This window comes from Pocillopora damicornis, chromosome 3 (assembly GCF_964200805.1).
Source record: "Pocillopora damicornis chromosome 3, jaPocDami1.2, whole genome shotgun sequence".
Lineage (NCBI taxonomy): Eukaryota > Metazoa > Cnidaria > Anthozoa > Scleractinia > Pocilloporidae > Pocillopora > Pocillopora damicornis.
This window is the reverse complement of record NC_142672.1, coordinates 21,125,693-21,147,190: the sequence shown is the minus strand read 5'-3', so window position 1 is coordinate 21,147,190 and position 21,498 is coordinate 21,125,693. Positions and strand designations below refer to the sequence as shown.

Sequence of the window (21,498 nt, the reverse complement as noted above, 5' to 3'; positions counted from 1 at the left end):
TCAGTAATGCTCAAGGAGCAAGTCGTTTTATTTCTTTTGTAAAATGTATCGTGAATTGCGCGCGCTCCTACCAATGACGTAGGCTGCGTTCATTATATCTTAACAGTACACTCGAGAGACGCAAGGCGCGTGCTTTATGGAAATATAATGAATTCGTTCTGATCAATCACGACGCGCGCATTTCTCTGAACATTTTTATAAAAAGATTTATAACGCACGTGCACAACCATTGTTTTGCTCATTAAACCTTTTGTTTGGTGACGTTCCCGTTGCTGTCGTGGTTTTCTTAAACTTTCGAATGTCTATAGTGAGGCTACCATAGAGGGATAAAAATACTATGTAGACTTAAAAAAAGCTTTTGAGTCATTGATATCAGAGGAATACATATAATTTATTTTGACAATTGGTTGTATTGCAGTTGCTAGTTTTTACTCTCCTGATGACGGCCGTTTTAAAGTTTTTGCCTCTCATGCTACAGATATTTATGGTAAGAGTCATCCTCAAAGAACTTGTGTATTGTAAGATATCATCTAAAGACAACTTAGTGTAATACTTTCAAATATTATATGAAATAACTGAAATGTATGAACTTAAAGGTTTATATAAAGACATTTTCGCGGAATATTTGTGACTTTTTATTACTAATAACCAATCGGAGCAAAGCCTGAGATAATGCTCATTTACATGCATGATTTCGTGTTTTGAAAATTGAAATCATTGACAACAATGATGAAAAGCATGGAAGGATGATCGGATCTAATAGATGAAACTTGTGCAAATTATGATGTACCTTCAGTTTCGCGGGAAACCTAGTTCTGAAAATAAGAGTTGACTCAAGCGCACAGCACATATGGGGGGTTCCGAGTAATGAGCTTCTGACGAGAGGCTCTCATCGAAATGACGATAATTATAATTTTTGCATTTGTGTGGCATTTCTTTTGATTATTAGATTTATTCTCATATTTATTTCTGCTATTAGGTCGCATTTGTCATTTCATCCACCAGTGCAAAGACATTCAGTAACTGACACTCTTTTACCCTTCACCACATGGCTCCAATGGTTCCAGTACCCAAACGTACCCTCTCAACAAAAAACTCGCTTCCTTATTCCTTATATACTCCTTAAATAGGCTCTGGTTAACGCTTTTAACAGCGTCTTGTTTATTTTGATTTCACTCTTAGTTACGTCCCATGTGGATAGATTTTTGAAAATACTCCGTGTTCGGCAGTCGGAAATTTTTAATCAAGAGTAAAATTTCGGAAATTTTTCAACCAAAAAGTATTAGAAATATCATTGTTTAGAAATGCCAAGCGATTTCAAAACCTACTTTGATTTTCAGTTGACGAATTTTCTAAGCTTTGACATACATCAACCGTAAAATCGCTTGCCTTTCCGGCTTTAATTTGGAAAATATTTCTCACTCAGTACGATGGCGATGGGAGCTTGCAGTTTGAATTACTCGCCGAATTCCCAGAGAATACCTAATGAAAGTGTTCGATGTTCGTTGAAGATGCTAAGAGATTCCAAAAATTAAGGTGCCTTTTAGCGGACGAATTTTTTCTTAGCTCGTGCAAACCAAGTGTACAATTGCCGCAAACCTAGAAACTTTACGGAGTTTTTGAAATCCCTTGATTATTCTAAACAAACATTTCAAGAGCTGCTAAGAATTTCTGAATGGCTGACACAGAGTGTTCTAAAAAACCTGTCCGGCTGCCGGACGAATGAACGAATTACTGATGTGACAGCAATTTGTGTTGCATTTGACTGAAGAAACGTTTATGAACAACAGAAGCCTCACACCAATACTTGGCTTCATTTAATCATGAGGGTTGATGTATATTTAACATCTCAGTAAATTGAACCTCGTGACTCTTAACTTGTGCCAATTTTTTCTTTTATATATAGTTTTTTTCTTTCCTGTAAGCAATAGTTATTTGATGAATGCCTCAGGGGATTATTCCATCTGTGGTCCACAGGTACCTGTCAGACCACTCACCGCCGTCTGTTTAGACAGGCTCTTGTGTTTGGCTTTCGCCTTGCAGCACAGCCACCAATTACAGCATCAAAAGCCGCTTATGGAAACGCTTTTTGAAACCCCGGAGTCCCTATTATTAGTTATGCTGGTGATGGCAGGTGACCCACACCAAAACAATTCAGTTATCCCTGAAAGAAAGTAACATAATTTTTAATTTCGGTTTGTGACTATCTATCTATTTTAGTTGACTGCCTCTTGTGTAATGGTTGCAATTGGCCGTTTTACAATTGTGTACTTAGTTGCCAAGCCTTTGATTTGGATTAAGGCTGAAGGTGACCTTGTTGTGATAGAGACCAGTATCTAGTTAGCATGATAACAAAGTAATTTGCATTTGAAAATCGAGCGAGGTTTGTATCATAACGAGGTTAACCTTAGCCTCACTCCTGTTCAAAGGCTTGGTAACCAAGCATGCAACTACAAAATTGACCATTTGAGTTTTGACAGTGATTCAGTTCGCCCCGATTCACTGTTTCCCTGTTTACCCATCAACAATTTTACTATTTTCCTTTCATCATCATCGCGAAGAGGCATTACAGATTGGCATTCCTATCCTCGCAGTATACAGGAAGGTTGCCACTGTGGACCTGGTTAAATGGCCTAGCCTTCTACGAGTCTACAGTTCCTCAGTGGTAGAGCGTCCAAAGTACTAATCAGAAGGTCGTACGTTCGAATCCTTTTGAGAAAACTTAAAGTTCTTTTTCTTTGGAGTGTGCTGGTGCCATTCACTGACTAACGTCATTTCGGACTTATATTACAGTTAGTCGTTGTACTGGTACCTAATGAACTGCTCACAATGCAGGGAAACGTTGATGAGACTCACCAGCTGAGAGATGTTCACTTGAGTACGATTCCCGGTCTCGCTGTCGTGACTTATGGCCGTCACACCAACACCTTCTTTGTCACTCATGTCACGGGTGACCTTAAATTTCGCTGTCAGGATCAATCAGGTATGAGCAAGCCCCAATCACTCTGACGAAGGGTTACGCTCGAAATATCAGCCTTTAAACTCGTCACGGGGGCCAATTTACGTTATGAACTCAGTTGCTAATATCTAATTACCCTGTTGTACTCTCCAACCGACGCAGCACCACAGTTTCTTAAGAAACTTACCCACTTTATTCGATCGGGTATGTTCCAAGTTTTTGCATAAGGATCGAGCTTCTTCTAGTTGCTGCAAGATTTCGCTAGCGCTGTAGAGACTGAGAAAAGGAAATTTTAAATGAAGGGTCTGTTGACTCTCGACGGAAATTGAGGACATTTATCGACTGACTGGATTCTGTTTAAAGGCTTATAACAGTCGACTTACATTCCTCAACGTTGTTCTTACCATCTCATTTGTGTCCCGTAGGATAATAAACGTTAGTCTGAACATCACACAAAAGATATTTATTGTTAGCTTTTTTGGTAATTTTCTCCCGTGTAACCAATTTGACAGAGGTAAACGTATCTCTTGCCTGTAAATCCATGAAGGCAATTTGCACAATGGAGACAGGGGTTACTATCACATGGATTCTAAAGAGATAGAAAAAAGTTTTCAGAAATACATAGTCCAGTATAATGTAAGCTGGTAGAAAAGTATTTTGATATATAAACTGCGATGTTTTACAACGATTTCCAGCTGTAACTGCACAAATGTGAAATTACGATATGTTTTATACGTGTTTGATATCGCCAATCAGCTGCTGACACGTCACTCACCTTTCGCGCCACTCTGTCACGTTGATGAATGAATGGCAATTCCTTCAACATTCTCAACGCAGGGTTGTTTGGGGAATTTTCTTGGCACTAAACACCTACTGTGCTTATGTATTAAATAAGATAATGCATGAGCGCGTGTAGATATTGAATTTCTCTTCTCGTGTTTAACTCAATGTCTCTTTATTCAACCCGTTCGCTACGCTTGGTAGTGAGATATCAAGTTGAATACGAGAGGAGAAATTCCATATTTACACACGCCCATGTATTATTCCCTACGTAGTAGAGCTGTAATTTTACACCGAAGCAGCCCAGCAAATAAAGCCCTTTTTCGGTTTGAGATCATCAGGATGTTGGGTATGGTGAGAGTCACTCAGCTAGCAGAGCCTGATGCTGTCTTCGTCTGGTAGACCGATGTTCTCCGAAACACAAGAACTTTCCAGAAGGTACCGGTGTCTACGCTCACCGTTGAGCTCAATTTCTGCGGTTGAATTAATTTCTTTGATGACGGGATCCTAAAGAGAAAGACTTCCAACCACACATAAATTGATTTTAAATGAACTGCATCATTAAAATTACAGATAAACAAATAATTGTATGAAGAGGAAAATATGCAGGGATATTTGTCTGCGGAAATTTACCTTTCCGAGATGCGAACAGTTTTTGGAGGGCAAAGATCAAGGAAAACTTTTAGCTTCGAGGAACAGATAATGTCCAGGGACAAATAAACGAGCATATTTTCGCGGCAAACGGGGGCTATTGTGTTTATTATCCTTCTAATTTTATAGTTACGTGTGGGAAAAAATGTTTTCGATCAGCTGACCATTTATTGCATGTAATACAATTCATATTTTTCTCTGCTCTGATGAGAATTTTGAGCTGCCTTCTCCTGCAACAACCACAAAATGCTCTCTCATCTTGAATTGACTGACGGGCATTTAGTCTATTTGAGACCGCGCCCGGCTGTTGAGCATTTTGTCACAGCGTTACTGAAAAAGTAAATTTTCCTTAGAATTAAAATAATTTTTATCTTGTATTTTCAATGTGTAATTTTGTCATTGTCGTTTTTGTATCAATTTTTTGTAATATGTCAAGTTGTCGGTTCTAAATATGCAGACTGGGTTTTTGAACACAGATGACATTGATCGCGTAGTCTGAGGAGTAGTCCTGAGAAGGACTGTTGTCGGTTGTGATGACAGACGTTTCGACAACATGTGCAAACGTCATCGCTAAAGTCGAGTGAAGAGTTGTTGTCGGTCGAGCGTTCTTAGGTCCGGCTCGAGTGACCAACAGATTCTAAACAGGTAATATTTTCTTGAGCAAATGCTGTATTGGCCGTGAGTAGTTCGTAATTTGCTCGATGCTATCCGTCGCTAATTTTAGGCAAGAGATTAGAAACAATTTATAATCTCTTGTTTTAGGTCATTCTGATTGGTTCGTTCGTTTGTGGTGTGAATGTCCTTTGTAGGGGACCACTCATTATTTATTGCCGTGGGGGGGGGGGGGAGGGGGAGAATTAAAGAATATTAAAGGGCTTCAGGAGGGATAAGGCATATTTGATTATGACAAAACCAAAAGCCCCTCCTTCCTCCTCAGGCGATAAATAATGTCCGGTTCCCGAATTGCTTTATTGAAATGATCCTCGCCGGCGAGCTGCAATTAATGAAATTACAGAGGAGAGGCCTAGGATTGGCTATGAGCAGTCCCTGCTGTTTGGTGAAGTCCGTCGCGCAAAAAAAAAAAAACCAGTGAAAAAAGAGGTGTTAGCGCTGCGTGGAACTCTGAGGATAAGGCAAACGAAAAGTATACAAACCCTTAGGCTTAAACTCAGGTCCCTAGTTTTCAAGCGCCCCCATTCCTAGAATTCTGCGCTGCGCGATTCAATTTTTTTTTCATAATTTTTTTTTCATAATTTTTTTTTCCATTTCTACTCGTTCGATGGACGATGTAGTCTAGTTCCAGGAACGACTTATTAACGTCCAATGCGTTTGAGCTTACCAGCAACTTGGCTTAAAAGTGAGACGAAACTTTAAACGTTAGGTGACGAAACAAGTAGCAAGAGTCACCGGGTCACAGGTATTCAACATGTGTCCAAGGATCTGTGATGCGACAAATATTCCGAACACTTAATTGGGTCAAGCTTAATGGACACAGTGAACTGACGAAAAATGAATAGTTACTTATTAACCACCGTGATATTTGTTGAACAGAAAAAAAGGAAATTTCATAACCGTATGCGGTTTTAGGATTTTATCTAAATGATAAGAATGACTTCGTATCAACAGGCGGACTTGGAACGTTCTGATTATTCTGAGACATATTTCCAATGCACCGAATTCTAAGATCATCTTCTCATAGACTCAGCTCACGAAATTCTGCTTTCACCTTTAGAAATGAAGATAAAAAAATCCCTCTTTATAAATAATTTTTACACTCAAGAAAAACAATTATTTCAACTATTCTAATGTTGGTGAAGTAAATAAGCCGCTAATGGACTTTAATGAAGGCAAAACACCATGTTGATAGATCTGTTTGCCATGGCGACATTTACATCTTCACCTGTGAAGATACATAATTGGCATGTGCGCTGGAGATATCACGTGATTGAAACAAGAGAAACAGCAGTTTCCATATCTACATAACAGAATATCTCATAATATATTACTTTGGCCGCTTTCTACTCGGAGAGAAAAATTTTATTTTTCGTAAGCGGACATAATTTGTCAACAATGGGGATTTTCTTGATAATTTACATCGTGGTCATTTTCTGATAAGTAATTTTATAAACCACTCCACCCCTAAAAATTGCCTTTCTACACGTCATAATTATTTCAGCTTCAGCTTATTAAACAAGTTTCAGATCACGCGTGTCTGGGAATATCAAATATCTCTGGGGAACTGTTGTGCGTCAAATGTTCCTACCACCAACTGGGCACTTGTACTTCAAGCTTATTATATGAAGAAAAAAAATTGGTCTGATTGACCTCATTTGTATCTACGAAAGGTCATCAGTCAAGCGAACGACCCAACACAACCGATAACAATAATTTATTTGATGAGTTAACTCAAGCTTAAGAAGATGTGATTTAACACAAGAAAATTAAGAAAATGCCAGACAAGCCCTTGAGTGACGCAAGCTCACAACGCTATTGGTACAACTAGCTAGAAGATAAATTTCTCTTCCAAATTCTTTTCATAGTTGAAACAAGTCAATTTATGCTCGGGGAGACGATTTGTTGAAAATCGTCTTCAAAGTTTTTAAGAGTCGTAAGCTTTCAAATATTAATGTTTTAATTAGCTTGAAATGAGTGCGACCTTGACAATTTTGTCGTTTGTTTTCAAGAGGTATTTTAAAAAAGTCCGTTCAAAGGTTATGTTAGAAAATGAAATGTACACAAATTAAAAACAAATCGGGCGTTTTACAAATGAAAATCAACTATGGCAGACCTATTTTTTTACATGATAGTTCAAAAAGGTCAGTTATAGCTTCTTAAAAAAGCTCCAGAAACGACTCATCGCTGGAGATCGTGTTTGTAAGCAATTATATTATCTCTTGTAAAGTTCTCTAGCTGGTTCCACTCACTGAAGATGACGAGCGTAAATTTTGGTTCTAATGGGTTTGCTAAGTAACTGAGTAGATAAGCACTCTCTAGGTTTCAGGTACCTGTTGGTATTAGCATTCAAGGAGTCGCAATAGAGCAAATTACGTTTATTAACATCCTGCCACGATGGACAGCGCAAAAAAACGAAATATGATGTTCTAAATTATATTCTGTCTTTTAAAAGCTTATCTCAGTGAACTTAGCCACGCAAAAGACATTAATAATTGATCGGTTGACTCCCTGATTTATGTCCGAGATGAAGCTACCCACTTAAAATGCGTGACATCTTTTTATGAGGAGATAGCTCACTAAAGAGAATTCCTCTTACAAATGAACTAACCTTGACAGTTAGCAGAAAAAGTTTACGAAGCTTTCGTAGCTTAGAGAGTTTAAAAAAATTGGCTTCATAATTTTGCAGTACCCTTCCACCAAGCTTAATTCTATGTGATAAAACAGTGCCAACTAGTGTGGACTGTATTCGTAGCTGTTTGGGGAAGGATGACCAATCACAATTTTTGGTAGCTTTTTCTGCTCTGAGATATGGGTTACAAACCCTCTTCTTTTTCTAAGGAACGGGTTATACTCGCTTTTACTTTGCACAAACCAATGGCAGGTTCCCCTAACCTTTCAACATATCACTTGTTGAAATCCTTACCCTTTCAAATACCTCTGCACCAAACATTCAGTGGGAGCATTCCGTATGGCAAAGAATGGGAACTACCCCCCGGGGGAAGGGGTTAGTTGAGTCATCTTTAAGACTCCTAAAATTACAGGTATTGATCAGGTAGCCATAATGGACAACGGAGTAAACGAGCAATTATTTGCCTACTTGTTCTTCGCTGCAATGCACTAAAAATTTTGAAGCTTATTTTTAGTCCATTTAACAACCTAATAGACATTCATAATTAATTGGGTGAGTCAATTAAAGTTAGACCAGAGTAGATGTCATTAACCACAAGAACGCCATAACAGGTCAGTCAGCTCGCCGAGAAGGGAACATTTCAGTCGCAAGAGAACAGACCTTGACAACAATGAAGATTGTTTTGATTTTCTGTCTCATCTTTTGGATGATGTGTTCAGTTGATGCAAAACACCACAGTAAGTTGTTTTTAATGAAAGTCAGAACTTGTGGCGAAAAATATTATCTATTTTAACTCAATTTACAGTCTTTTCAGTAATCTTCTCAAAAGGCGATCTTTTTTTTTAGGAGGTTGTCAGCGTTTCTCTAAATTCATCTTGCAAATTATCCTCTAAAATTGTCTGTTTTGTGTTTTCGCTTTTTGCGGATGTGAGAATCACGGTTGTAACGTACCGTAGAGACAAATAATACGCGATCTTATTCTGAGATCAATCACCCAAGAAATAAAAAATGGTAATTATTTTTAAGAGGTCTCTTTAGAGGTTGAAATGATATCACAGACGTGTAAATAGACGTCGTGTTATGTTGATTAAATGACGGTTTTTTTTTCTTTGAGAAGCATATCGTAACCTGAAGCCTCCGGTGACTACACTACGGCTGTAAAACAACTTTTTCATAGGCTGAGTTATCTTTATAGGCAAATTTCCCTCGAGTTGGTTTTGGGTAATTTCTACAACGCAGATTTTTGAAAGATAATATCCTTGTCTTAATATCAGTGACACATTATTGTCAGTTTTCATCATTCACCACGATCTTTGTTCCTTAACCCTTTTACGCCTAAGAGTGACTAACATCTAATTTCTCCTCACAATATCTCCACTGAATCACATATGAAGGTCACGAGAATAAAGGAAATGATCACCAACTAAAAGAAACTCTTGATCGTTAAACAAATTCTCCTTGTAAGCATCTTAAGAAATGTATGATGAACAGTAATGAGAATATGCATTCTGATATTAGGGTGTAAAATGTTAATGAACGTTTCTTGCAAAATATTCAATATCAATATACTATGACACGAAAATATGGTTACAGATACTTTTAATGAGTGTTAGAGCAAACGACCTGGTTTTTTTTGCGCTGAGCTGGTTGTGCGTGTGCTCTTTGGCAGTTACAGTCGGCACAAACAACCTAATCTTAGAATTTAGACGATGGTTTTTTTGGTGAAAAAGGTTAAGTGTATCTTTATGGTGATTTATCTAGAGAGTGTGGTTTATTTAGTTGCTTCGAGTGCTTTAGCTGAATGATCGAGAGCTCGAACTGGTGCTCAAGTTGGTGAATTTAGGCATGTTTTCAAACGATTAGGCCGTTCACTGGGCAGAACCTCTTTACATCCAGAAACTCTTTGTCGGTACTTCCTTACAATCTCTGAAAATAATAATAATAATAATAATAATAATAATAATAATAATAATGATAATAATAATAAATGCTAAGATCTGGACTAAACTGCTCAGGATGAGTACCTCACTAAGAAATGTTAGACTCTAAATTGAAACTACTGACTGTTTGTACAAATAACAGTAATTCTCCAAAATGATTTAACGTAACTCACATGTTGTGTTTCTTTACAGAATCAAAGTCTCATGGCAGATTAGGACATCACAAATCCAGTTTAGAGGAAAAACCCTTGAAAAAAGGTGAATACGTGATGAGAAGCTAGAACTGAACTGGATGCCTAATTGTGCCGTCCGTAGGAGGATCCTTGGGGGCGACTCGTTACTGATCGTTGGCTTGTAACAAACAAACAAGCTCTTGAGTTTCCCACTCGGCAGGTTCTCTGATCGCGAGCTTTAAATTATGTGCAGGTGGCAGATGAAGCCGAGGGAAAAACATTCAAGTGTGTCTTGAGACGGGTCATTAGGTGAACTTTATCCTAGCACAACTAAAATCCCCACCCTCGATTAATAATCACTTGCCCCCACACTACTTTTGCTTTCCGAATTTTCTATTTCGCCAGTCGAACTAGCAATAAAAATAAGCGATAAAAATAAAGAAATTATTGTACGTGGAATGAGAGAGATGGTAAGTTTTGAGCTCGGTAAAGAAATTTAAAAAGATGTTTTTCGTCTTGTCTCGAGCGTGTGACAAAGAAAAAATTCTAAGTCCTCATGAGGAATCCAACCATTGGATTCCGCGCTCCGATGCTCTACCACTGAGCCAAAGAGACTCTACTCTCTATTTATACACATGACGCCATCGACATTGCTGATCCTAGCGGTATGCAGGACGCTTGTCATATGAACTTCGTAATAGACCTCGCTCACCGTAGAGCCTCTGTGGCTCAGCGATAGAGCAAACTCTGAGGTTCGATTCCTCATTCCCACGCTCGTGACATGACGAAAAAACATCTTTCTTTAAAGAAATTACTTCATGAACGTTTAACATGCCACCTCAGTCAGTGGCGAAGCAGGCAGGTTTCGAGTTTGCAAGCGATTAGTGCGTGGGAGTGTTTGCGAGGAATCCACAAAGGTTCTCGTAAAATAGTGAGAGAGCTTTAAAAGCTCCCTCACGCTCGCGTAGCTCGACGAGTCGAATCTCGCGGACTACACCGCTCGTGACGAGGCGCTAACAAGAACTTGTTCGCACGCTAATGCCTGCCTATCTCGCAAACTAATTCTTAAGCTTGGAGGTCCGACCAGAACTGGCCTGGGTTTGAGTCTTCACGGGAATTCAGTTTGTTTTTCATTACAATCTCGAGACCAATGTTTATAACCTTTCTCTACGTTAGCGTTTCCTAGCAAACTATTTGTATTTGTTGTTATCTTAGATCAACCAGCCAGCCGTCACGGTATTTTCGATAGTGGAGAATCTGGGCAAAGTAGCGAATCGGGCGAGTCTGGCAATGGGAAAGCTGCAGACAGTGGCGATTCTGGCGAGAGCCCGTCGACTGCTGAGAGCGGGGACAGTGGTGACAGCGGCGACTCTGGCGATAGCGGTGACTCTGGCGATAGTGGGGACCAAACCAATTCAAAATAAAATGAAGAAAATATTTTTTTAGATGCACCATCGATTTGATTCAAAGAGTGTGACTTTAAACACCTTCAACTGGCCTGAAGACCAATAAACGCTTGCACAAACGGCAAATCATATGGTTCAGTAATTTTCATTTCCACAAACCAGATACTTTTCTCTTCCTTACAATAACATGAAGAAACAAACACGCTTTTTAAATTTCTTTGTCAAAATTAGCGAGAGGTAAAAGAATTATTTAGAGCAGATTATCATAGTTGGAATTGAACCGCGGCACATGGTGACCTCTCTATCTATTACACCTCAAAGCCGCTGGCCGCTAAATTGTGAATTGTCAGATGATATGGAGGACGTAAGTTGAAAACATACTCTTAACCTTAACATAACTGCAAGTCACTTCTTTGTCTTCAGCCCCCCTCCCTTTTCCCCCCTTCCCCCCCCCTCAAAAAAAAAGAGCCCGATTACACGTGATCTCAGTAACCGAAATGTAGCTCTTCGTCTTGACCACTTCAGCCTGCTTTTGCAGTGAAACTTGAAATACTGTTTCTTGTTCAATCTGCTAACCGAGATGAATTTTCTCACATGAACAGAAATCGGACTGAAATCTCAACCAGCCGAATTGGCTGAAATTATTCATATAACCAGAGAAAAGAAAACTTCGCAAACTCCATATAACCCAAGTGAAGAGGCCTGATCACATCATCAACGATGTTTGTCACAAAGTGTTTCGAGAACGTTTATTAAATTACGTTTCTTTATTCAGATCTTTACAAAATTTTTAAATGTATGGAGGAGAAAATGTACGTCAATAACCTGCCGCAACTTTAGCCAATTCCCGAGTAAAATGTGAGAATTTTCGTATACCTTCTTAAGTAATTTTTTTAGGTTATTTCAGTGCAACTCCAAAAACGAAGCTGTATTTCATTCCACCTTCCAGCTTCAAATAGCGAGCTATTGTTCAAACATAATACAACCCATGTTTATTTCCACTGTCTTATCTGCATTCAAACTTGAACGATCTTCAGTCTGTCACGGAAATAGATCGGCAGGCATCAAGTCTCTTAGCGACAACTCTACCGAAAATCGCAGGCTCAATGAGTCGTTCACGTTGGTTTACAGACATGAATGAGCAACGTTAGCCGCTTCACAACTCTTGATTGCGGGGTGTTGAGCTGAGTGGATCAGTACCTGCCAATTCGTCGTCTATCTCGTCTTCGTCAACTTTAGGAGCAAACAGCTCTATATCAATAGGATTACGGACGCCTACAGGGATAAAAATACTCAAGTCAAGCTAGGAACACCAGTTTGGCTTAGACCACACAGCAAGGAGGAGTAATTTGTACGCAGCTCTTTACTGAGCCTATCACGAACCGGATTTCTTTTCGCCATCCGGGATACCACACTACGCCTGCGTCAACTAGTTAAGTCCAAACCTCGTTCCCAGGGTCCCTCTTTTTCCCACCTCTTCAGCGAGTTAGAGGAAGAAGGTCAAATGAGGGCGTCTCTCTCTCACCCAAAGGGAGTGGAAACAAGAGAATCCTTGTACTAAAAGTTGGATAGGCCTTGCTTGATACAATTTTCAGTTTGCCTTAAACACGCAAGGTCAAAAGATTATAAAATTCTCTTAGCAAGATCCAATTATTAATTCTCCATACCGATTTTACATTTCTCTGTGAATAAGACAGGAGAATTTTGTCTTATTTCAAGAAGACACCTGTTGCTGATAGGCTTGTCTTTTCTCATTAACCTGTTTCCAGGATAAAATATTTGAATCGCAAGGAGAATTTGCGGCTTATTCACCTTAAGGAGCTGCAGGATTTTTACATGTAGCTGTACTTCAACGTAAGAATGTTTTTTTTTTCAATATATATAGCAGAACAAGGAAGAACACAGATACTATTTTATGCTTACGGAGTGCTTTTTCTATCAGAGTCCTGTGCTGTTTTTCTTCCCGCTTGAATTTGGCCTGAAAAGAGATGTTAGAACTTTTATAAGGAAAAAAAAACAGACAGAAAGGAATTGGAGAATGGGAGCGGGGTGAGCAAAGGAGAACTAGGAAGAACAAAGGTTCAAGGGGGAGGTGAAGAGGCCAAGGCAGGTATGAAGGAGTAAAAAGGGGAAAGGAGGGTAGAGTGGAATGGGAGCGGGGTGAGCAAAGGAGAACTAGGAAGAACAAAGGTTCAAGGGGGAGGTGAAGAGGCCAAGGCAGGTATGAAGGAGTGAAAAGGGGAAGGGAGGGTAGAGTGGAATGGGAGCGGGGTGAGCAAAGGAGAACTAGGAAGAACAAAGGTTCAAGGGGGAGGTGAAGAGGCCAAGGCAGGTATGAAGGAGTGAAAAGGGGAAGGGAGGGTAGAGTGGAATGGGAGCGGGGTGAGCAAAGGAGAACTAGGAAGAACAAAGGTTCAAGGGGGAGGTGAAGAGGCCAAGGCAGGTATGAAGGAGTGAAAAGGGGAAGGGAGGGTAGAGTGGAATGGGAGCGGGGTGAGCAAAGGAGAACTAGGAAGAACAAAGGTTCAAGGGGGAGGTGAAGAGGCCAAGGCAGGTATGAAGGAGTGAAAAGGGGAAGGGAGGGTAGAGTGGAATGGGAGCGGGGTGAGCAAAGGAGAACTAGGAAGAACAAAGGTTCAAAGGGGGAGGTGAAGAGGCCAAGGCAGGTATGAAGGAGTGAAAAGGGGAAGGGAGGGTAGAGTGGAATGGGAGCGGGGTGAGCAAAGGAGAACTAGGAAGAACAAAGGTTCAAAGGGGGAGGTGAAGAGGCCAAGGCAGGTATGAAGGAGTGAAAAGGGGAAGGGAGGGTAGAGTGGAAGGAGGAGGCGATGAAAGGGAAAATGGGAAGAGTGGATGGAGGGAGGACGAAGGCTGGAAGAGAGGTTAAAGGGGAAAGAAGGTGGAGACGAAAGTAATGGAGGAAGTGGAATAACAAAAGGATGGCGTGGAAAAGAGGAAGGAAGGGATGAGGGAGTGGAAAGGAGAGAGGGATGAGATTGAAGGAAAAGAAGGAAAGAGAAGAAAAAGGAAAGAAATCTGGCCAACAGAAGATGAACATAAAATTCATGGAGAGGGCAGGAAACTGGTGTCAAGAGAAAGAAATATCTTTTCAGTTCAAACCAACAACAGCCACAAACCTTAAGCTCCCTTCTTGTCCTGTTTGGGAATATCGGTGTCATGAGACTGAAATCAGTTCCAACTTGACTGAGAGCTTTGTAAAACGTTTGAGTCTCTGAGAAAGTGAATCATCAATGTAAGTGGCATTTCTTGAATCTCATTTCTCTCAAATCAAAAAGAATTAAAAGTATTAACTGAATACTCAGCGCACTATGATTTTTGATTGCATGTGATTTTTCAGAGATGGGAAACCGGCTCCTTTCAAATAACAAATTTTTTGTTCCATTCACATGAAGTACATCGGAAGGGCAAAGTCCTTGGATTATTAAATCGAATTATTTCTTTCAAATTTCGAAGCCGTCGGTAAGTATTGTGTTCTTTCTCTGTCAAAGAATGTAACATACCTGCCAGTGACCACCTTTCTACTTTTCTATGCTTTAAGTAACCACTAAAAGTGACGGCGTCAGCGTCTTCATAGACGATTTCACTGCAGTGAAATAAAGGTAGAGATCCAAGTCAGATTGTCGTAAATCGCAGGGAAAAGAAAGATTTTCGAACGTGCAAACAAAAAAAAAACACACACACACACATCATCATCATCTACTAACGTACACTTAAAGAGGCTTTTTCGCTTTGGAAAAATTGATTTCCAAGTCTCTCTACTGATTTTTAATTTCTTTTTTGTTGCCAGCTGGGAGAATGTATTGATATCTCAGGGCGATATGCCTATTTTTCGTTTCTATACTTACCTTGTAGGTGTACGCTCAAGTCGCCTGGAAGTCATCACGCCCGAAACCTGAGTCATATCGCGACATGACTTCGGGCGAAATGACTTCCGAGTGAACAGACCGGTTGCCTGCTGGACAGTTCATTGTTCATAGGAATCGACATAAACAACAATGACAGTTTCGAGTACATGAAACTCAAGTTCTTTGAAATCTTTTCACGCCCTACCTGTTTTCTAGGGTATTTTCTGGCGATTTGGGAATCAAGAGGCTGCAAAAAGAAACAAAAAATCAAATGGAGGAAGAATAAGAACATCCACTGCTGGCCAATAATTCCATGAGATTATAAAATAAGTTTAAAAAAAATACGTCTTTGAAACCTTTTTAATCCAAGAAGTGACGAACACCAGATTGAATAGCGATAGATCATCAAGAAAATTTTTGAAAATTTGGAGGGATAATAACTATCGTAGAAGGTTACACAGTCTTGAATCTAAAACGAGCTTGTTCATAGTACACTCAACGGTACAATCAGAGATGTACAGTTGCAGCTTCGTTTACTGCCAGCTAGACTTGTCATGTAACATGTGCCGGTTACATGTAACACCGCCCTTAGGCGATGATTTATAGGAAGAAGACTAACTGTACCGTTGATGTGATCAGAGCGATAGACATACCTTTCTTCATCCAATATAATGGTGCCATCAGCAGCCAGCTTCACGCGTGGGGCAACAGCTGCCCCATCTGTGTCATCTGCGTCAACAACTGGCTCTTGGCTCTCTAAGGAAGTGTTTCTTCCAGAGGCTGCCCCATCCTCGGACTCTTTGTTTCTACAAGAAATATCGTACCACTCAAATGAGAAAACTTCGAGGACCAAGTCTATTTTCGAGACGTTCGAGACGTTCAGGAGATTATCGAAGGCTTTGAAGAAATTTTCGCGCGATCAACTTTTTAGGCGACTAAAGCTGTTTGACTGTTTGTTGTTCGAGTAAGTAGAAAATAGTGCAACACGCTGTGATTTTTACATCCCTTTGAGCCTAATTTGGTGACACAATTTTCTAAATGCAACAACGTTTTTTCGTTTCAAAACCTGTCCAGTATGACTATCACTGTAATCAATACTCCTATTGAAGTCTCATATGCCACTCCTTCAGAAATTGTAACTTTTCTTAAAAAAATATTAATCATGACAATAATGATGATAGGGAAGAAGGATCTCGGAAAAAAAGGGAGAAAAGACTAGGTAAACAACAAGTAATTCCTCTTTCAACACTAGAAATAAAAAAAGACGAAATACTACTTGAAATTCAACTAGCTGGCAACCATTTGGCTTCCCAACAATTTCTATTTCTCTCCATACTTCTTCTTTAACCCTTTACACCCCAACATCAGTATGCATATTCTCCATATTGTTCCCTAAGCACTTCCTAAGGTGCTGACAAGGAGAATTTGTACAACAATTAAGAGCTTCTTTAGTTGCTGATCAGTTCTTTTATTCTCCTAACCTTAATGCTTGATTTAAGGGTGATATGGTGAGGAGAAATTAGATGCCAGTCACTCTTAGGGGTTAAAGGGTTAAGAATTCGAGATGCTACACTTAGCCTGTGTATGTAACAGCTCTGATCTTTTTTTTTTTTTTTTAATTCTTAATTTTTACTTTTAATTTTAATCTTAATTTTTAGATATGAATTTTAACTTGTACTTTTATATATTTGTGTTTTATTATTGATGTATTCTTTTAATCTACAAAATTTTTGGTTTTGAATATTCAGTTGTAAAGCGCCATGAGCATAAGATATGGCACTATAGAAATCCTTGCCATTATTTATTTATTATTATTATTATTATTATTATTATTATTAATTTGTACACAACCTGTGGCCTTTTTACTCACAAACTTACTGTGAAATATTTAGGTCTTGTCCTTTCAGGTTTTTGCTTTTGTTCTTGTCATCTGCTTTTCTTTTTCTCCCAGTCAAACTTGAACTGCAACCGGTGTAAAACATTTTGTTTACATCACTAATTATTTGTATCATTTTTAAGGCTAAAATATCTATATGCACTGTTCCAGGCCTCTTGAAAGGTATACCACAATAAAGGGGGGGGGGGGTAATTTTCTATAGAGACTGTGTTGCTGCAATGCTGGAAGGAACAGCAAGATAATTTGGTTTTAGCTACTAAATTGGCCATCATAAAGAGTTTCCAAAGTTGATGTTTTGAGCACAAGCCCTTTGTCAGAGAGAAGGGATGACACTCATTATGTCAGCATTAGAATCTCTACATAACTAGTAAAGAAGGTTGATTTTGTGAAAAAAAACAAAACAAAACAAAATAAAGCGCAAAAAAAAAAAACATAGAGCACATAAACCTGTCTAGAATGATGGTTATGCAAAATATTCTTCATACTGTTCTCTATCCATTTCCTAAGATGCTGACAAGGTGAATTTTTTTTAACAATATACAGCTTCCTAAGTTGGTGATCTTCTTGTTTATTCTTGTGACCTTTTTGTTTGATTCAGGGGTGTTATTGTAAGGAGAAATAAGATGCCAGTCACTCTTACACACCAAAGGGTCAATAATGGCTCAGCTCTCAGCTTCAGAAATTGATTAAACTTGTTACTCTCCTCTTAATTTACCCTGTTCCATAATGAATTCAACACTAAATTTTCAAAGCTTAAATTACAAAAAGAAAGAGTCACACTTAGAAAGGAAAACTGATATCTTAAATCCTTGGAGCTAATTGATAAAAGCTTACCTCATAGGGTTGGTCTTGGGGTTGAAGTAGATCAAATGCTGCATGGTCATGTGACTGGGATCTGATGGTTCCTTCAGTTTATGGGGTCTGCCACCTCTCTTTCTTTTAAGACCCTATAGGGAACAAATGCAAAGTGATCAGTCAACCATTCACAGGAAAGAAGGCACTTGATGGGCTGCAAAGTGGGATAAACAAGGCACCCTACAGCCTTATGCCATTTTAATATAACATAAAAAAGATTAAAATGAAATGAGGTAAATTTTGAGTTTGAGAGATGCCATTCAATGGTAACAATTGTGGGAAAAAGAAAAAATACGAGTACCCAGATTCTTACAGTATGCCAGACACTTGTCGTATAGGAACCTAGTGTACAGGCTAACTCACCAACAAGTTCTCTGTAGCCCAAAGTTTGCCATTATGTATAACCCTTTGACTCCCAAGAGTGACTGGCAAATAATTTCTCATAACAGTAACACTCCTGAATCAAACATGAAGGTCATGAGAATACATGAAATGATCACCAACTAAAGAAGCTCTCGATTGTTTGAAACATTCTCCTTGTCAGCACCTTGAAATGTATAGAAAGTAGTAAGGAGAAAATAAATTCTGATAATGAGGTGTAAAGGGTTACAAAAGGAGAAACATAAGATCAGTGTACTGTATACCTTTTTTCTACTTTCTTCATCCTCCTCCTCATCATCTTTGTCGTGGATCTCTGGTACTGTAACAGGTGAGGTTCCATAGTCAACATTTTGGTCTTCCTCTGATAATGTCCGCAATCTCTTGCCTCTACTCCCACTGCAACTCACAGCACTTTGTTCCTGCAATATCAAAGAAAAGTTTCTTAAGTTTAAAGGTTACAAATGTTTTGGTTGACTTGTTATGCACTACATATGAAGTCTAAATTTATTCATCCTGTTAGTAATAAGTGGAAAGCCAAGTTTACAAGCTTTTGCTTCCTGTATTTTTTTAAAAGTTCCCTTTCAGTTAATTCATCTTCACCACTAATAATTATTGTCACTTGTATAATTATTCTTCAGTTAGTGGTAAATAAAAATCTCAAAGTCAGCGACCCAAGTGCAAAGCACAAAGGGCATAAATTTGAGTAGAAAAACCAGGTTCCTTAACTTCCAGTACCAACAGAGAAAACAAGGTTTGTAAGATTTTTAATTTATCTCAGAGTTCAAAAACATCAACATGTATGTCTCACCAATTTGTGTAAGAGAGCTTTAGCATATAAACCCTACTACAGTCAATTACATAATGTTACTTTTTAGTCTCTGAAAAAAAAATTGCCATGGCTTTCAAAAAGTTTGAAAAGTGGTCAATTTACTATAACCCAATTAGGTCCATCAGATTTCATGCAAAACTGGAAAATACTCAGTTAAAAAAAACCCACACAATCCTCAAGGTTTGCTTTGACCTTAGGAAAATTTTAAACATGCAATCCATTCACAAATTAGAACCTGTCACTGGTAAATTACGCATTGAATTACACTCAAAGCTGGGAAATGGCTGCTGTACAAATTTTTGACAGTGTTTCCATGATGGTACAATTTGGTGAAAGTAGGAGAAAGTACATACAGCTGGGAGACTAGAGAGCAGTTTAAGCTGGTTCTTATTGAAAGCTCTGAATCTGCACTTGTGATTGGTCACCTTGAGTTGACCTTCGAACTTACATTTTTTTATCCTGTAAGAGAAGTTTTCATTGAAATAAAATAAAAATGTCCATAATCTCTTCACTTACAGATATAAGTCCCTCATCTCTGTGAGCTGAATTTATTTCTTCTTGCCTGACTTCATGAAAATCAGGATTTTTCTCTACATTTTCTTTTGACACAGAAGAACGTCTCCTCCTTGCAGCTGACCCAAGATTAGGTAAGACCCGTTTGCGACGTAGTAATGAAGGTGTTGTCCCACCATCGGAAGGTTGTAGCACTGCAGTATCAGAATTTGTGTTCCTGTTCTGTATTTGTGATGGTTTTACCACTGTTTCCTGCGCAGTAGGTTGAGTTCTTTGTTCAATGTTTGTAAGAGAGGCACTTGTCTCTGCAGGGTTTCTTGTTGATGTTACTGCCTGATTTCCCTCTTGACTACTAGGAGTACTGGTACCATTAGCATCCTCTCCATCGAAAGTTAATCTCCTTGACAATGGATCTTCTTTATCACCCAACTGGCCTTGTGAAACTGGTGCAATCTCCTCATTTGACTTTCCATCCAACTCATTTTTTCCGGCATCTGCAGATGTCTTGTTCTTTGTTGCCGCATTTGGACGAGAACGAGCCACAGAAACAACAGTAGGTTTGATACGCGATCTTCGCTGTGATCCAGTAGTGGCAGTGGAAGAAGACAACAATGTTTTTGATGCTGCTGATTCATCATCTCTCTGTCTTGTAGATGAATTTGCTTCCAATGATTCTAAGGATTTTGTTGTTTTAAGCAGAGAGAACACAAAAAAGTCTTGAATTTAACGTAACTAGAGCATGGTGTGGCAATAGACTGGAATGAGGTAGCCACTCAATTATTTTTTCTTGTGACAGAGGGAGGGGGGAGGAGGGAGGAGGGGGGAGGGGGGAGGAGGGAGGAGGGGGGAGGGGGGAGGAGGGAGGAGGGGGAAGGGGGGAGGAGGGGGTACAAGATCCGAAATCAAACATCGCCATTTTTTAGATTTCCAATAGTTGACTCATATGCGACACTGAACAATACTTTCAAGTCGAAACCAATAAAAGTTGTAAAAAGAGTTTATTTTATAGTTTTGTAAAAGTATGAGATTTATGCCACAAACTAGTACAAAGAGGGAAATAAACCACAACTTTAAAGATATACCCTAAAGACATCTGAATACCGGTCAAAATGTTACGTGTTTAGTATCTAGCTCCCCTTCAGAAATTTCTCTGAAATTCCTCAGAAAATCGAATTCAACTTGTTGACATGCTTTTAGAACATAATTTCTTATAAATATTGAGCAGTGCTGGGTTTGCCAAGAATGGAATTCCTCACCGAAAAACGAATTTTAAAGTAGAATGAACACACAGCGAATCGATTTGCCCACGACACATGATGATCAAAAGGGTACGTATAACTGGGTAACTTTTATAAAACTATCAACATTTTTCTAAAAACCGAAACATAAACGTGGTCAAGAGGAAACTATCACAGGCTAACATACCTCCAGCAGGCTTCCTTGCTGACTCTTGTTGCGGTGTATTTATGTTGTTAACATTGCCCTCAGAACTCGCCGCCGTCAAGGAACTGCTTTGTCGGACAGTTGGCCGAGGAGTCGATAAAACAGGTTTAAAACGGTTTCTCATATCACCTAAAGGAGCGATTCACAAACAAGTCGAATACTATGCTTTTCTTTCGTTTGACTTCATTTTTTAGTTCCGCTTTTAAATATTCTTCTATTTACCACGCAGAAATGTGGAAAGTCAACTGATTTACATTCACGTTCAGGAAACGTTTGTTTTGATCTCATACATGAAGTACAGAAAAATTGTAATGTATGCTGCTGACCACTGGTAAACAGCTTAAGTCTACCCAGTCCCCCCTGTTATCAATGAGGTCAACGGTGTGATCAAGTCGCAGAATTTGCCTTGAATTGATGAATATGGAACGAAAATTGTTTTTTCCTTTACTCATAGAAACTGCTCACAGCCCATACTTCCACTACAGAAACAAAGGCTCACAA

The 21,498-nt window shown here is 39.1% G+C and overlaps 2 protein-coding genes and 1 long non-coding RNA gene across 3 annotated transcripts; 2 read left to right on the top strand and 1 right to left on the bottom strand.

The window, feature by feature from the left end:
- Positions 1-302: 302 nt before the first annotated feature.
- LOC149048802 (uncharacterized) lies at positions 303-4,757 on the top strand. Its single transcript, XR_016185071.1, has 2 exons — positions 303-487; positions 1,978-4,757. It is a non-coding gene; the product is annotated as an uncharacterized LOC149048802 (long non-coding RNA).
- A 1,527-nt stretch (positions 4,758-6,284) lies between these two features.
- On the top strand, positions 6,285-11,339 carry LOC113672694 (uncharacterized). The gene is made up of 3 exons (XM_027189022.2): positions 6,285-8,431; positions 9,827-9,892; positions 11,023-11,339. Exons 1-3 carry the CDS (start codon positions 8,365-8,367, stop codon positions 11,229-11,231), a joined length of 342 nt encoding a protein of 113 aa, XP_027044823.2. The 5' UTR covers positions 6,285-8,364; the 3' UTR covers positions 11,232-11,339.
- A 597-nt stretch (positions 11,340-11,936) lies between these two features.
- On the bottom strand, positions 11,937-21,302 carry LOC113672693 (uncharacterized). The gene is made up of 11 exons (XM_027189021.2): positions 20,980-21,302; positions 19,558-20,228; positions 18,476-18,631; positions 17,811-17,923; positions 16,958-17,041; positions 15,733-15,885; positions 15,285-15,326; positions 14,735-14,817; positions 14,351-14,445; positions 13,137-13,191; positions 11,937-12,488 (listed from the first exon to the last, which is right to left on the bottom strand). The coding sequence occupies exons 1-11, from the start codon at positions 21,119-21,121 to the stop codon at positions 12,370-12,372; spliced, it is 1,713 nt and encodes a 570-aa protein (XP_027044822.2). The 5' UTR covers positions 21,122-21,302; the 3' UTR covers positions 11,937-12,369.
- Positions 21,303-21,498: the final 196 nt, after the last annotated feature.

Coding starts and splice junctions, on each gene's coding strand:
- LOC113672694 (XM_027189022.2), top strand. CDS start 8,365: ATGAAGATTGTTTTGATTTTCTGTCTCATCTTTTGGATGATGTGTTCA. Junction 8,432..9,826: donor AGTTGATGCAAAACACCACA/GTAAGTTGTTTT, acceptor GTTTCTTTACAG/AATCAAAGTCTCATGGCAGA. Junction 9,893..11,022: donor GGAAAAACCCTTGAAAAAAG/GTGAATACGTGA, acceptor TTGTTATCTTAG/ATCAACCAGCCAGCCGTCAC.
- LOC113672693 (XM_027189021.2), bottom strand. CDS start 21,121: ATGAGAAACCGTTTTAAACCTGTTTTATCGACTCCTCGGCCAACTGTC. Junction 15,886..16,957: donor CAAGACCTAAATATTTCACA/GTAAGTTTGTGA, acceptor TATTTCTTGTAG/AAACAAAGAGTCCGAGGATG. Junction 14,818..15,284: donor GAAAATACCCTAGAAAACAG/GTAGGGCGTGAA, acceptor ATTTCACTGCAG/TGAAATCGTCTATGAAGACG.